Below are 16,625 nucleotides of genomic sequence, written 5' to 3'. Positions count from 1 at the left end.
TGAACGTCCAGCAGCCACTGGCTCAAGCTCCGCCTCTGCCCTACTGTAACACAAACAAGGGGTAACCACGTTTGGACATCACTAGTGTTTCTAGGTCACAAAACCTGGGAGAAGCTGTTACTTTACCATGCATCACTTGAGAGGTTCCATTTCTCCTTCCTCTTAGGTTGGTGAGGGCACCTAACCTGCAAATTCTCCTGGTCTTTCCCATATACCTTTGGCCTTGTATTATGCTATCTAAAGGCAGTAAAGACCTGGATCCATAGATGATGTTAATGTAGCTCTGGCTAAATTTTTGTGTTCTTCAGGACCCTGCACAGAAGCACTGCTCAGTACCAGGCCTCTTTGGGCTCCATTTGCAATGTCGTGTGTCTAGTTCTGTCCCAGAACAACCTCCAAGTCAATTTAAGTTTTAACTTTTTGTAGTGCTCTTTTTCTCCTTGGACTGGGGCTGGCAAAAGGCAAAACAAAACAAACAAACAAAAATCCCACACCCTGCATTTGTGACAGGTTCAAACTTACTACAAAAAGGAGAGGAAGGGAACACAGGGCCTTTTTACTCACTGTCTTCATAAAGATGCAACAAACTAACTCACTGCAACAAACTAAAGCTCTGGAATCACTTCTTTGCAGGGGGCTCCCTACTAACAGAAAAAAATGCCAGTCTTTTAAAAAAAAAAAAAAAAAAAAAAACACATGCTAGGGCAAAGGCAATATATTGCCAGAAAGTTATTTGCACAAGAGTCTCAGAGGACCAGCTTTGTGAAAGGAGAGCTTATATGAGCTTCTGCAAGCTGAAGGAAAACATGTCCTCTCCCCCTCCCCAAGCCAACTAATGCTAGAAGCATCATTTCCATAGCAGTTCTTGAAAGTATGCTGCAGAACTAGGGGAAAAAAAAAAAAAAACCCTAGAACTAGCATTCCTCTCTACACCATTTTATTCCCAATACTAAAAGAAATGCATTTGTTTGACCTATAGTATACTTAGATATCAATTCTGTGGCTTGTTCTCTCTGCCCACAACTTTAGCAGCAAAGGTGTTTAGGGCATTGCCACATATTAAGCAACCAGGCTGAATGCATTAGCCTAGAGCTGAGTTATTAAATTCCATTGTCAAACTGAAGCAGTCAATAAATACAAGGGAATGCAAGTACTTTAATCATATAATGCTTCAGGAGAATTTCATAACAGCACTATACAAAGCTTGGGCTTCTTACATTAGGATTTCAATACTATTTTGATTTCTTCCTTGCCCCACTCTTTACTTGCGGTTAGGCTTTTTCCTATCCCAGTGCACATCACAGGTAGCTACTGAGTTGCATCTTCTTCAGGAACTGTTACTGCTCAACTCAGAAGTGGGACAAGTCACCAAAAAAAGAATTTTAACCCAGGGAATCCAAAACAAGCACGTTGATGGGAAGGCACTCTCCTACTTTTTAAAAATGTAAATACTTAATATAATTCAGAAAACTTCTCTACCACTACCATTAAAGTGACAGGATGCATAACTGTGAGAATCCCATAGCATAACCTGCCAAATCAGCATCAATACTAGAAGAAAGCATCATCTTCAAGTCATCTCTAGCACAGTGAACACCTATTGTCTCAAAAAATACATTATTGTTGTCTTCCAGCATAGCTCTTGCTCAGTTTGTCTGAAGGTGTCTTCCCACTGCATCTAACACCTGCTTAGATTAAACCAAGCATCTTTCAGCTGCTATTGACCAGGTATTTTTTTTCTATTCTCCAAATTAAAAAACAGCATCCATTTTCTTGTCTTCTGATCATGGTTATCAAAGAATATAAAGTGTTCTGAGTTAAAACAACCTCAACACCAGAAACCTATACTAGGTCTTATTTAAGAAGAACTTAGATAAGCAGAAGCAATCTTAAGCCTTTGTTAAGAAGCTGAGAAGTTGATAGCTTTGGCAGTTCTTCATTTTCTTTTTCCTCTGCTATTCTCATCAGGGTTGAACTGGATTAACAGAAAAAGCACACTTTGTTCCTGCTTCAGACTATTTTCAGCTTTTTTTTCAGCTTCCATTCCCTCTACCAATATCTTTCCAAAATCCTCCTGATGGCAAAGCACTAAAATGATCCTGAGCAACCAATCACATAAAAAAAAATTGTTGAATTCTCTGCATTTTCTCCAAAACCCATTTTCCATTTCTCCCCAAGAATCAAAAATGCATAAAAATCTACCCTTTTCTGAGTTCAAATTGCACGGCAGCCTAAAGTCTGCATTTAAAACAAAGCAACGCCCTCTAGTGTTCTGCAGAGTAACCTGAAACAAAAATGCTCAAAAACCTTACAAAATAAAGAGCTTAGGGTTGCTGCACTATCAGCCGAAATAGGAACACACACAAACTTTTGAAAACTCGTGGCTGCTGTGCAGCCCACCTCATCTGTGCTGCACGCAGGTGTGGCCTCCAAAACTTTTCTTTCTCCCAGTGCAGGTGCTTGCACTCAAATTCCACAACAATAGATTTAAGTATTTTCTGGGCATGTACTGATGGCCTGAGAAGCACTTGGGAAATAAGTTTCCCGCCCTCCCCTTCAGAAGGTAGCAAAAGTCCCCCCTCCTTTTACCTCTACCCTCATCCTGCACAAACACCATCTCTAGGTATAATTTTACTGCTGTCCCAACTGGAGCATGCGAGAAGTCACACAAACCTCCCCCCTGCACCTTCCCCAAGTACACGCAGCATTCAGCTCCCAGTGTTACTAAGCGCTACACCAGAAGAATGCCTTGATTTGAAGAGCTCTCTCACAAAACAGTGCTCCAAAGATGACTGGTTTTCCTTAGAGGTGGGGAGTACTACTCCTCAGGTACTGACAGAACTGGCAAATAGACTGATTCAGACTCCAAGACTTAAGCAAAAGGACAGTGAGCATTCTTTGTTCCAAATATTACAACATTACCAAAATGTTTATTTACACCATGTACACATAACAAAACCCAACTTAACATTACACAGAACACGGGAAGGTTTTATATAAATGGAAGTCAGAAAAGCATATGGCAAAATCCTTAATGAAGGCTGTTCTTAAATGGGTAGCCAGATGCCATTAAATCTCACCACTCATTGGTCTTGAAAGACTAATGCTGGGGTTATCATCCACACAGAACAAAGAACTCGAGTGCCTTCAATAAAACTTTTAATCACATCAAATACTTGTAAAATAATTAAGAAAATGCACATTGACCACTCTGCTTTTATTACTTTGTGATATTGATTGGCCTGCAACTGAGAGAAATCACAGATCAAAAGCTGCAATGGGGGAGGGAGGAGGGAGAAGTTTTTTTATAAAAAAAAAAAAAAAAGGATTAGAACAAAACAAGTTCTGCTCACATCTTCTTTCAATCAAAGAGAAAAAGAGATAGGAGAGGCTGAAGATAAACCAGAAAACATTCTTCTGGGGACCTGAAGGGGACTGAAACGCTTAAAGAACTGGGTGCGCAGACAGCACACACAGCCATGGGAGCTGCTAGCTTGTATTTGTTTCCAGTCTGGAACAACTTCAGTCAGTACAAGCTGTTCAGTAGCCTACACAAATGAGTTGGCTATAGTGTCAAGGAGCAACTGAAGATGCATATTCCTATTGAAAGACTTCCTCTCTTTTACTAGCACATTCACTGGAACAAGGCTGACAGGAATGGACTCTTTGGAGGGAAGCTAGCTTGGCCTGTGCAATAGATAAAGACAGGAGCTTAAGTCTTTAAGCTTAGCATCACTCCACGCTTTCCAATGGGGTTTATTCACAGAATAAATCAACTTCAGCAAGTTCTGTTCAAATGTTCAAAAAAGTACCTCTCCTACTCCCACCAAAGCCTGCCAGACACTCCCCTGAATGGTGAAAAACTAGTGGATGCCAGTGAAACACTGGCTTCTGTGGGACTGCACTTAGCAGATCCTAAGTTTGAGCTGGCTCTCATGAGGAGCCCTTCAGAGCAACACCCCTGCAGCCCTCGGAGCTGAGGCTGCAACACAGAACTAGGATGCAGAAATGAGGTCAAAGGAATTTCTGAAAGTTAACATTTATGAACTTGCACTTTAAAATTTATTCTTCTGAACGAATCAGTTAAATATTTGTTTCTGCCAAGTATCCTGCAAATATATGTATATATTTTTTAAAAACTTGTTACAGACATAATTAAAAGAGAAAAGTAAGTGAGACTGTCCAAAAGACAGCCAAGGGAGAATGTGCCACTATATCTACCATTATGTTACAGGCTGCTGTTTCTATTGCATCCTTAGAGACCTGATATAATACATCTATGTGACTCATGGCATATACATAATACTAGAAAATTCTAGAAAATCTTACCTGTTGTTTAAACAAGAACAAAAAAAGAACCCACAGTTCACAGAACCAGCTTCTCTTGTGTTGTCATTCTGTTTATGGGGGGGGGGGGGCATTAAAACAAAGTTCGGGACAGAGATAAAACAAGGAAAAGATCTGCATTCAGAAAAATGGAGATGAACACTCACATCATCTCCAAAACCCACAACATCCAGCTTTAATGAACCAGACAACTTTTTCACTTCTTTCATTTTATTCAGTCCAAAGCCTTCCAGGCACGTTTTTGTCATCTCCTCCAGGAAGAAGCAGAAGAACCTGAAGGAGAATGGAAGAACATGTCCCAGCATTCAGCACGGAGACACCGCACACGTGTCTTGAGGACACTTGTATTGTTCTGTATCGACTTTGACGATTGTACTGACTTGCATTGTATCCAGGCAAGACACCGTTACCTGTTTGAAGTGGATGTTTCTTAATCACTGAAGCACTCCGTTCTTCCCCTTGGCCCTCCTCTTACACAAGTGCTTTGCTATGAGACTAGAACCGATACAGTCTCCTTATTTTTTTTCTGTGTCACTATCTGCAGGTACTTCAATCGCAGAGGAGGCAGCTGTTCATAAAGATCAAATCCCAAAGGGCTCTCTGCATTCAGCATTTTGTAGTAGAGAAGGTGCTTCTTCAGGGTCTGAAGAAACAATCAACAGCCATTAAGCATGTCTGAGGGGGGAATCTACAATTGTAATATTGTGTGGGAGATAGGGAGAAAAAACATCAAACATCACATCTTCAGTAGAACTATAGAAGGTGAGTTTCTTTCAAGAAAAAAGAACACTTTTGGTTTGCATGAGACTTCCTCTTTTGAATGCCACTGCACTGTCTCAAAAGTCCCTCACACTGACTTGTTCTCCAAAGCCAGAATCTAGGAATAGGTCACGGACCCTAGACTTCAAGGGTCAAGTGGCTCAGCACTTTTACATAAACAGCAGACTTTGGTTATTTCCTTTACAATAAGGCAGGATAGCAAAAAGGGAAACTGGAAGCCTGCTTTGTTCTTTTCCAGGGGAACACCCAGCTCTGGGAGAACGGATATCCCTACTGGCGTCCCATGCTAAGTTGTGATGGAATCATCTCTAGTACCTCTCACTATCCACATAAAACGGTGCTCAGCCAAGAGGCACATGTATAGAGAACAACAGATTCGCCTCTGTTATCAGGCTCTGAACACTGAATTAAACTAAAACTAAATGTAAAACTAAAGTCTTGGGGGCACAAAGTGATCTTTGCACTGCGTACCTCATCCACCAGGAGCCATGTCTTCCGCAGCGTGCTTTTGCGAGCAGCATCATTCTCCTAGGAACAAAACGCACACAGTGCTTAATGGAGCACAGTGCTAGCACTAACTCTGCCCCCGGGCCACGCAGCACTCCAGGAGGATGTGCAAGTAACAGCTTGTTCCAGCAGAGAGGGATCAAGACAGCTATCAGTTGGATCCCCCACCACTCTCCTCCCTTTGCAGATTAATAGCCTTATGAGGCATTAAGTCAGTGTAGTTGTTCTTAAATTGTCATCACTGAAATTCAGCTGCCATTACAACCATCACAAAGAATTGTACATCAAAGAAAGGTGAAGTGTTAGCACAAGGAACCAGTGCTGGGGCCCAAGGCCATGGGAGGGCTCCTGCTTGGTTAACGCATGCAGGCTTAGAGCAAGAAGGTGGTAAGAGTGAACATCCCACATTTTAGCCTCTACCTGTGACACTCCAGTCTATCATGAACTCCCTCATCCTTTGTGCTTCTTTCTTCCCTGCTGTACAATAGCTCAAGTGCTTGCTGAGTTTGAAGGGTTACATAGGACTGGCTATCCTTCATGCATGTTTTTTAGGGTATATCTAACAAGAGCTGCCGTCTGTCTCATAGGTGGATTCCACTTGCAGATCTAACACAGCTTCACGGTCCCCAAAACACACTTTCAATCTTTATTTTCTAATCAAAACGTGTCTAGGGGTCAGTAACTGACCACAAGCCACACTGGACACTCACAAAAAATGCTAAACCCAGAGCTTTTAGCCCAGAGGCCCTGCTATCCATTACCTACCTGTGTTGTGCTGTCTTGGGAGAAAATAAAGCTGTTCACGTGAGCCACAGCAACCACATAAAGGACAGGGCACCAGGTGTGGCGCAGAGCTCCAGTGACAAGTGTTCGGAAGTAGAGTCGCAGCAGGTTCAAGTTATCCTCAGGAGGGTCGGTATATCGCTCCAGAGGCACGGGGAACTGCAGAAGACACCCAGGACGACATTAGTTTGCACGATGGAAAGTTCATGCCTTTTGAGTCCCCCTCCCCAGCAGCTCAAGCGTGTGCTGCCATATAATGTGATGACAACCCTGCGAGGAGCAAGGCTGTTACTGTCCATGCTGAATGATGTGAGATGCTTATCAAAACATCCTCAAGATCTCTTCAGCTTAATGGAGAGACACTTTACTGCACACATGACTGCAGCTGTTCTTGCACAGGTAAGAAGAGTGCATTCAAAGTGAGGAGACAGCAAATTCAACAACACTGCATCCTGATAATTTGTCAGGACAGCTTACACTGACTTATACATTTGGCCAGAACAGGACAGCAGATACATGTTCAATGTGCCAGAGTTAATGCTGCTCTCAAGTGAGGCTTCCAACATCTTCCAATTTCATCGGGCAGCTTTCAAAAAAATTCTTAGAAAAGCTTTTAGTGTCAACTTGTTTATTTGCTTCTCGCTTCTCCAGAAGTACATTCTTTGTACTCAATTTTCACAAAAGTAGTTATGTATTTTTCTTTTGAGATCAAAAACAATTATTGATTTACTCAATTCAAAAGTAGCCTTCAAAGACAAAATGATATCTACACTAAACTTCAGTGTTTGGCTGCCAAAGAATATTACTGAAATATTTCCTTCCTGATAAGTTGACTTAAAATTAAACAAAGGAATAAAAGCAGAAAAGTGATCTTGCTCAAGTTCTCCAAGCAAGAAAGCAATAAAAACACTCTCCAAAGTATTTGGCATTAAAAAAGGCCAAATAGGAGAGCTTGTGTAAAAGAAGGCATAAGAACATGTTGTTACATATTACAATGGCAAAAGTTTATCACAATTCTGGAACTGAAGAATGAAGTACCTGACCTAGAATCAAGGTTTTCATCTGGAACAAGGGATTCAGCCCTGTTTCTCTCTGTACTGGTAGAACAGGGCTGCTGCACAAGAAGTCCAAACAGGGAAGGTCTACAGGGATCATCCAGAGAACAGAGAGATTATCATAAAAAAAGCGGCCAGAAGATCTTGTCTTACATAGCTTAAGAAACAAAGACTCATCTGTCCACACAATGCCCTTTCAACAGAATCAGGGCAAAGGACTCAATAACAAATAGGGCTACTGCAAAGGACTCAATAACAAATAGGGCTACTGCAACCAGAACAAAAGCACTGCAACCACATGAGATCAGCGCTGTGCCTCATGTAAACTCATCCTGCAGGTTCACTGTTGTTGGAAATAAAATTAAATGTTAACTTCCCATTAGCAAATTTCAGAGTAGATCAACTACTTTGTCATTTTTTAACTGATACAGAGCTTAAAGCCAGTTAAATTCTACCTCTTGTGTTCTGCTCATTCAAAAAGAGTAGTGTAGTCCTGTCCTTTTCAGATTAAATTTTCTTGCCAAGTGACCCAGTAATGCAGAACTCCAGTATATCCAACTGTGAGCAAATGGTCAGAGAAGGAAAATGACCGTCCATGCATCAGGCAAGAGAAAGGTCAGTACTGGGGAGAGACAAGATGTATCGAAGGCCATTGATGAATGAAGAACAGACCTTAATACACACAGGCCATGCCTTAGAAGGTGGCTCTCAGCTGTTAGATCTAGCAGGCTGTAGGACAGTTTCCACTGGAAGCTGTGAACAGGTTGGCAGGTCCCTCTCTCCACATACACACACGCTATCTGCACTCAAAAGAAGTTTAGATGTCTTCTGTGAATAATTACATGATGGGGGGCTTGCACCTACATGGACTGGACTTCTGTTTTGCAGGCTTGCAATCAATCATGCTACTTCAAATAAAAATGAACAACCAAAATTATATAGAAGTACCAGCAACTATCGTCATAGTCCTAAACAGCCCTCCCAAAAAAGCACCCTACTTTCCATCCCTGTTCCATTTTACATTCTTCAGGAAGGATAAGGACCTTGTAGGCAAACAAATCATGACGAGAAGGGCTCAGCGGATGAAGGTCAGAGAAAGTCAAGGAAACAGCATACCAAGCATGACAAGTGCCAGCTAACTGTTCTACATCAAGGTTACCTGCTGAAGTGGCACCCCCAGTGCCCTCAGGATACTTGTGTGCTCCCCAAAGACAGAGAGCCGCAGATGAATGCTGAAACGCCTCTGCAGAGGTAGGAGAATAAAGGCTCCAAAGAGGGGATCTCCAAAGGAGACACCTTCAAACTGCTCCAGGAGACTTGTGTAGAGATCATGAAATGAAGCCACGCCAGGGAGAGGAGCATCCAAGTTCAGGGAGTCCAGTGTTTTGGGCTGGCAATATATAGAGAGGAGGGCAGCTGTGTAGCAGTGGATTGGTGCTTCCAGAAAGAGGTCACCACCTGTGAGGAAGACACACATAAGCCGTGCAAGTTTGGCTGCAGTGGGGATGCTCTGAAGGATTTTAGCACGCCAGGTTTCCAGTAACAAGACCCATTGCAGGTTCCAGCTCACAGTGTTGACCAGATCAAGTGGGAGAGTGTTCAGCACAGCCCCCTGTGTCTCTGCATTAGTCACTTTATTGTAGAGGCTGATAAGAGGGAAGAATGGCCAGTCTGAAGGCAGGATGGGCCCTCTGACCTCAGGAAGCAGCATGGACTGGATGAGGTAATTGTGTCCTTGGTAGGAAGCCTGGGAACGCCAAAGTGTAGGCTGCAAGCGAGCAAAGTGCGAGAGGTAGCAGGAGCGGATGAAATGCAGATTCTGGTACGATTCTCTCAGCAGGAGACCACGGGTGGGCTTGGAAAAAATTGCTGCTGCAGAGTCAGGCTGTGCTAGTTTGGCACTCGTACCCAGGTGCAGGATATCAGAGAAGTCAGCTGCTTCCGGCCCTCCAGCTTTCCCTTCACTGCAAGATAGACATAAACATCAGTCCTTTAAAAAGAAAAAGAAACCAAAAAACCATCACCACCAACAGAAGTTCATCGCTATCATATCCCTGCAGCAGGGAGTGTAATGCACAGAACTCTCAACAGTCTCCACAGCATTCAGCTGAGATAACAGTGAGTCACGGGAAAGCATCGGCCCTGTTGGTAACCACAGGGAACTCGCAGCACTATGGCTGGATTTGGCAATACTGAGGTCTTGCCATGAGAAATCTCCACACAGTGCCAGCAGTGTGGAGGCTGCAACCCCCTGTCCAGGTGACAGCCTACTTGCCACCACAGCTGTGAGACTACTGAAGTACTGCCCATCACAAAAGGCCTGTGTGCATCAATAAGACAACTGTCCTGACAGTAGCTTTGCAGTTGGCACCACAGAGTCCAGGAAGCAAGAGAGACTGCTAAGTAGAATTTAGGATGAGGGCAGAAAGGTCAAATTCACAATTTCAGATTCGAGATCATGATCTCCAATTACTTGCCAAAGTTTCACAAAATGGCAGGTCTACAGTGGTAGGGCTTTTGTTTGTTTGTTTTTAAAAAACACTTTCAGTTTGAAAAGAGGATTTTGTGAAGCACCCTGCTATCTCCCTGCAATGCCTCCGTCCAACCTCCTAGAGGGTGCACAATGGCAAGTTTCATGAAGATTGTGACAAGCAAAATAAGCCATTGTCATCTTCTTGCTGAGACATGGGAGGTTTCACATTTGAGATGCATATGGTTTCCTTCAGTTCAAGGTGGAAAACACAGCTGTTGTCAAAGCAAGCAGCAAAAACTGTGCGTGGACTTCTATATTAAGGATGAGAGGAAGACTGAATAAATTCAAAATAGCTCAGGTTTCACCTACTTCCTAGATTCAGATTGGTAGTCATTACTCAGAGGAGTGGGGATACGGGGCCTAGGTAAACCTCTGTTACCAGGGGTCATAAGACTCTTCCCATAAAGGAGATCAAAGTAATTGGTTCTTTCTCAATTGTGCTATGCTGGAAAAAAGGCTGCAACCACGATGCTGGACAAACAAGTAGGCTCTGCAACTGGAGAATATGTTGTGAAGCATCTCAGATTTCAATATAGGCCCTGGTAAAGACCAAAAGTTATGACAAAATTATAATGCCAACATTTGCTTTTCTATCTTTTCCAAGTCTTCTCACACCCAGGACCACAAAAGGAAAAAACACAAAGCTTACGGGAAAAACTCTGGATTAAAGGCAAGATCCGAGAGGAGCTCGTGAGCCAGATGCTCACTCCCCGGCAGGAGCCGGCTCAGCAGCGCCATGGCGGCGCAGTGATGGAGGGCGGCCTGCGTGGCGTAATCCGGACCAGCATCTGCCTGCACAAGAAACACAACCAAGGAATATGTAAGAGCAACAACACGTGTCAACAGGGCAGGTGCAAGGAGGAGAGGCACAGATCTCACCGGAAAGAGAGAGACCGAGGCAGACTGCAAGAGCAAGCAGGTCTGGGGGATCTTTCTCCTTCCCCTGAATGCCCTGGGCTGTCAAGCGCAGTTCTGAAGCGCACCGCTAGAAGCGTGCTGCTTACTCTAGCCCGAAGCCAGACAAAAACGTAGTTTTGTCACCTGAATTATTTTGGATCTAAGCCCCCGCATCAGTGACCACAAAGTGAAGGTATTATGCGAGGGCAGAGTAGTCAGACAGCTGGAGTCACCAGATGCGAGTCAGATGGGAGGCAAGGACCAGTCACTAGTTTGATGCATTAGCCCCTGCAGTGGCTAGCGTGAAGTGAATTCCTGCATCAAAGAAATGAAAGGACTAACAAAAATACCATTCTCCGAGCCAACGTTAGCACCCAGTACTGCAGATGATATTCGTGGCGCAGCATCCACGCAGATGACGGTGTTACAGAGGGAGGTCCAGACTGCCAGCTCCGATGCAGATAATCCTTCAAGCCTTTGAAGTCCAGCACTGAGCTGTACTAAAGAGGAAAGAGAAGTGGAGACAAATACTACTAACAGTCCCTGCTTGGAAGAAAAACTTTAGTCCTAACCCGAAGTCTATTCCTTACCCTGTCCCATAGGAATACCTGTCAAATATCCCAGGAGAGAGGAACCTGATGAATTTTTTGCCTTTCCCCCCTGCTGCCTCTGCCTCAGGGCTTGCCCCTAACCATCATGACCATCCCTTTTTCATGTAACCAATAGCCACTGATAACATTTTCCACAGTGCTTTGTAAAGCAGAACTCAGGGCAATGAGTTAAGAGTTTTTTTCTCTTATCTGGTAAGGTGACTATTAGTCATTGATCAGCTAGTTCAGCACCAGAGGAAGGCTTTGAGAAGGCTTAGAGCAGGCACCGTCTCTCTAGGATGTTCTGTCATTTCTTCTTCAGAACTTGCACTCATCCATGACATTATTACTCTGAAAATTCAGGGCAACCAGAAGTTGAAAGAAACATCTTCAGCCACTATAGCACTTATTCTCTAATTTAATTTTATTCTAGTCTTCGTTATTATATCTCTTTCAATATCCTCCCTTCGATAATTTTGTTATTATTTTTATTTTTTGACCAAAGCCAAACCCCAGTTATTTAAGATATCTCATTCTTTACAAATACATCCTTTACGCATTATTGTTCTTCACCAGCCTGCTCAGCAATAACTGCAGCTTCCCACTGTCAACTAGATATTGAAATACAAAGACCAGAGAAACTTTGTTGGTCCTAGCCCCACCTGTTCTGAAATTTCTCTCGCACTTTGATCAGACTAAACTAAATAATAATAATAATTCACAATGAACTTATAGTGAAAAAAATCAACTCTTACCTTGATGATCAGCCCTTTGTGAACGTGTGTGATGCTACCAATGAGAAAAAGGAGGGCAGTGAGGAAGGGGAAAGGTGACTTGGAGCCAACGAGGCTCAGGGGAGGTTTGCCTCCAGTGCAGCTCAAAGACACAATGCTGGCCACAGACTCCGGTGCTGGGGCACAGGATAGAGGATTGCACAAAGCAGAACACGGCCTGTGAGAACAGAGAAAAAGATTAAAGAGCACCCATCCCACTGAAGGTTTCTCCTGTAAGGATGGTACTATTTGTACTTTGCCACACCGTGCAGTCATATAGAGGCTCCCAAAAACTGTTCATGGAAAAAAAAAAAATATATATATATAGTATCACAGTTGGTTAAATAAGCATACAAGCTTATCCTAGTGATGAGCTGTGCTGAACTCCAATCTTCAGCTAAATTCTTCATGACACGCAAAAATATTGATACAGTGATGCATCTCTGATGTCAAACACCACATTTTCCTGTATGTAAATAATCCACACTAATAAGGCTTCTCATCCACTCAGGATATTTCAAAAACAAGCTGTCAGGCAATGCCAAAGGACAGCTTTTAACCAGAACGGACACTGCAAACATGCTGCCTCTCATGAGCCCATGAGACACATATTTTGGAAGCTTGTTTAGAGAACCTGGTTTTAAGTTACATGCAGATGACTGTCTATACACACCACTTGGTGTATGCTCACCCTCCTCAAGTGAAATTAAAATCTTTCATACCAGCATATTCACAGGGTCCTCAGCTGCCATATACCATGTCCACACAGGCAAGACCGCTATGGCCCACAGCCCATTGCTGAACTATAGGGGGGCAGTAGAGGATACCCTGTCAGAGATTCACTCTTTTTTTTTTTTCTATGACATAACTATTTATTTCTTAAATGCATTGCTCTTTCACTGCAGTCAGTGAAAGGTCTCTGCTCTTCAAAGGGCACCTTCTGATCTGGGACCCAAGTAGTAGCCTGAACTCCAAGCAGCCGCTTTGTATTCCTGGAACATGCAAACAAATCTGCCTGCTTTTGGAGGAAACTGGCCATAATCTGCCCAGAATATTCAAATAAGACTGTAGGATCTTAAGAGATTAGCTGATCCTTCATTTTACCAGAGTCTCAGAAAGTTCACATTATCCAAGAGGCTGAAAAGACAGGACACAGCCTTTCTCTTTTCTGCAGGGGCTTTCAAGGTCTTTGTGAAACTCTGCTTAAAAAAGACAAAATGTAGCTTAAATCTTTTTATGAAAGCAGAATCATACAGACCATACAAATGATACATGCACTCCCCTGACATAAGGAGACAAGGCACGGCACAGACAGATATGTAACAACACTACTACACCCCACTTACAGGGCATATATATATATATATATATACACACACATATACACACACACACATATATATATATACACACATATACACACACACACGAGGAAATAGGAGGAGGGAAAGCTGTCTGAAGCACAGCTGCTCTTTGACGTATTTTAGGCTAATACTAGACAATTGCTTTTCTGTGAGTAGGTCCCCAATCCCTGAACCACTCTACTTTCTCCATTCCTGCCCACCTTCCTTCCTTTGCTTCTGCCAACAGCATCTTAGTAACGAAATGATTTTACCTGAGCAAATCCCACATGCTGTGCATGGCTGGCTGGCTGAGAAGGGGCAACAGCACCTCGCATGTCAAGTGTTCCAGGTCCTCTAAACAGTCAATTGGATTGACTGATGGCTGCAGAAAACATGGGAAAGGAGGGGAAAAGATGGTGAATACAGGCATTTCAATGAGGGAGAAAAGTAGGTTGATTTAATTATTTTCTCTTGTTTAACTGCTCTTTGCCAACGCACAGCTTCTACAAAGTGATACTGCTAGAGGTTAGAGCCAGTCTCACTGCTGACAACAGCCTGGAAGCTGAGAGCTGGTGCCCCAAGGTGTCCTCCCACTCAAGAATTAAAGTGCATCACAGAGAATTCTTAATTGGCTGGAAGTAAGGCGTGGGCAAAATGCCCTAAACGAAAACTTTCCTTAACTAGCTAAAACCTCTTCCCTTCCCCATCTATAGGCGAATCTTTTCAGTTAACTTGGAGACAACATCAAAGTGATCAGAACTACATTAGAAAAGGAGAGGAAGGACCATAAGGGACTCTTAAAAAAAAAAAAAAAAAAAAAGAAAGAAAAGAAAACAGCAGTATGAGATTGACCTACCCACCAAGGTATGACTGTGGATGAACACTGCACAGAGGAGGATCTGTAGCTTTTAGAGAACCTTCCCAATTCTTCTGCCCCTAGTAAGCAATATCCCACGTTTAAGGAACATGCTGGCAATTTTCTTTTTAGAATTTATTTTCCCTTCATTAGAAGGCTGTGTTGGGATATAGAAATACTTATTTTCATAACTTTAAAGAATAAAATCCAGTTTGGCCCCCCCAGTTGAGCTCTCTCTCTGAAAAGCAGTCAGCAAAAATTACAAGGAGATGTTAACCTTAGTTCAGAGTAGTCTAACAAAAGTTTCCCCAAGAAGATCAAGTATCAGTTGATTTTTTGTACTAGTCTATTTAAATGTGTTACATGCCTTTTTTAAATCATATTATCAGTTAAGATGATTAATTTAAGTGGAAATAAAAATTCTTGTGTGATAAGGACTTAAGAAATTATGTTTGCTAGTCACTACAAACGTTAATAAAGAGTACAGAATTGTTAAAATGGTAGCCCCTAGTTCTCTAAACTGGGTGAAAGCTACTACCAACTTCTCAAGTACTGAAGATGTCTTTGAAAGATGCTGGTGGTTTCACCACAGCAATTACTGATAAATTCATTTGTTTGGGTGATGTGTCAGAGAAGGTGCAGAGGTCTGAATAATCACAGCCATTAAATTATCCACATATCTTGAAGTGGGCTCTTCCATGTCAGGACTTAGAAATGTCAGTTGGACAGTAACAGGAAATTTTGCATTTAAATCTTCAAATATGAACCTTTATAGTAGCTGAAGTGCAAGGTATTATGCTTCAATGGTATCACATTGATTATCTTCAAAAAATTCATTTTAAAAGATGACCATATAGCACAACAGTAACTGGGTTACAGAATTTGACCTTGAACATCAGTGGGGCAGGAAATAAGTCTGTATTTATTGCTTCCTATTCCAAGTTCACATGTTTTGACCCTCAAAGTTCAGTCTTAAAACCAGACTCTTGCAGCTTAACTGTCCCCTTGTAAGCTCTCAGCCCACAACAAATGCAAAGATGCAGCCATGTGCAGCCCACAGACAGAAAGGGCCATCAAACTGAATTAGGTGATACTTGCTGCATGCTATGGGCCTCTGAAGTAAATCAGAGCATTTACATCACTGCTGCATAACCTGGTTGAGAATCTAAGCCCCAAGGAAGAAAGGAAGACAGTAGTATTTAGCATTGCTATTGTGAAGGGTCAAAGAAACTGCAACTCCTGTCTCTTCAGCATTGCTTTTAAATTCAGGTGTTTCAGATCATATACGAGCTGATGCTGGGGAGATGAAAAGAAACCCCGTGTTTTCAGGCTGTACCTGTTGACTGCAAGCTCTGTAATAAACTCCCAGGTAGATCATGTAAGTTGTGGTTAGAGGCTGGAGGGCTTGCCAAGTTTCTGTCTGGGATATCTCCTGGAGGATTCTTTTCAGACTTGTCTCAAGGAAAGGCCGCAAGTTTGACACTTGATTCCACGTTACTGGTGGAGGAGGAATCTGCTCCTCATCTTCTGAGGCATTACTGAAACACAATGGGAGAAGGACACAGGATAATGAGCATGGCTCAAAGCAATTTCTCTAAATCATCATTTTTAATAGCAGCTTTTCCAATTACAGGTAGTCTGGAAGACAGATATCTAATGACAGTCCCAAGGGGAAAATAAATAAAATCTTTGCACATTCATAAAGACCAGCCAATCACTTCAGTTAGAAGAATTCAATGCAGAAGCTACTCAGGCAAGATAATTTGTTCACCTGCATCACCCTGTCCTTAAGCTCTTTTCTAGTTTTACTTGTCATGCTACTCTAGCCTCCAGCTTGGATTAGATTAGTCAAAAGCTTCCTGTTTTTCACCAGGAAAAAAAAGTAGTTGTGTCTTCAGCAAACCTTAATACTTTGACATGCATCTTCTGCAAGGTAGTAAATAGTAGGACACAAGAGTGATTCTTGGGGGAAACTCACAACTAGTTGGGGTCCATTAAGACAGGGGAGCATTGAGGCTCTCCCTGTGTTATAGAAGAGTAGAGAATAAAGCAGTAAGAAGCTGGGACTTACTAAAATCAGCATGATCAACAAAAGCTGCACAGGAGACAGGAGTGGCACAAATTCACAAAATAGTAATTATTGAGAAACGCTAGGTAGGAG

At 42.6% G+C, this 16,625-nt stretch overlaps 1 protein-coding gene across 1 annotated transcript in view; it reads right to left on the bottom strand.

The window, feature by feature from the left end:
• Positions 1–4,499: 4,499 nt before the first annotated feature.
• Positions 4,500–16,625, bottom strand: part of RPAP1 (RNA polymerase II associated protein 1) — a 34,519-nt gene continuing 22,393 nt past the window's right edge. Inside the window, 9 exon segments of the mRNA XM_088520495.1 lie at positions 4,500–4,990; positions 5,599–5,655; positions 6,400–6,576; positions 8,632–9,436; positions 10,655–10,797; positions 11,253–11,402; positions 12,248–12,443; positions 13,881–13,990; positions 15,801–16,002. Coding sequence (XP_088376621.1) covers positions 4,835–4,990; positions 5,599–5,655; positions 6,400–6,576; positions 8,632–9,436; positions 10,655–10,797; positions 11,253–11,402; positions 12,248–12,443; positions 13,881–13,990; positions 15,801–16,002 — 1,996 coding nt within the window. The 3' untranslated portion in view covers positions 4,500–4,834.

The sequence above is a fragment of the Tinamus guttatus genome, unplaced genomic scaffold, assembly GCF_059628265.1.
Source record: "Tinamus guttatus ecotype Peru unplaced genomic scaffold, ASM5962826v1 Tinamus_guttatus_pri_ptg000089l, whole genome shotgun sequence".
Lineage (NCBI taxonomy): Eukaryota > Metazoa > Chordata > Aves > Tinamiformes > Tinamidae > Tinamus > Tinamus guttatus.
The sequence above is the reverse complement of the archived record's forward strand: the minus strand, read 5'-3'. Positions and strand labels throughout refer to the sequence as shown.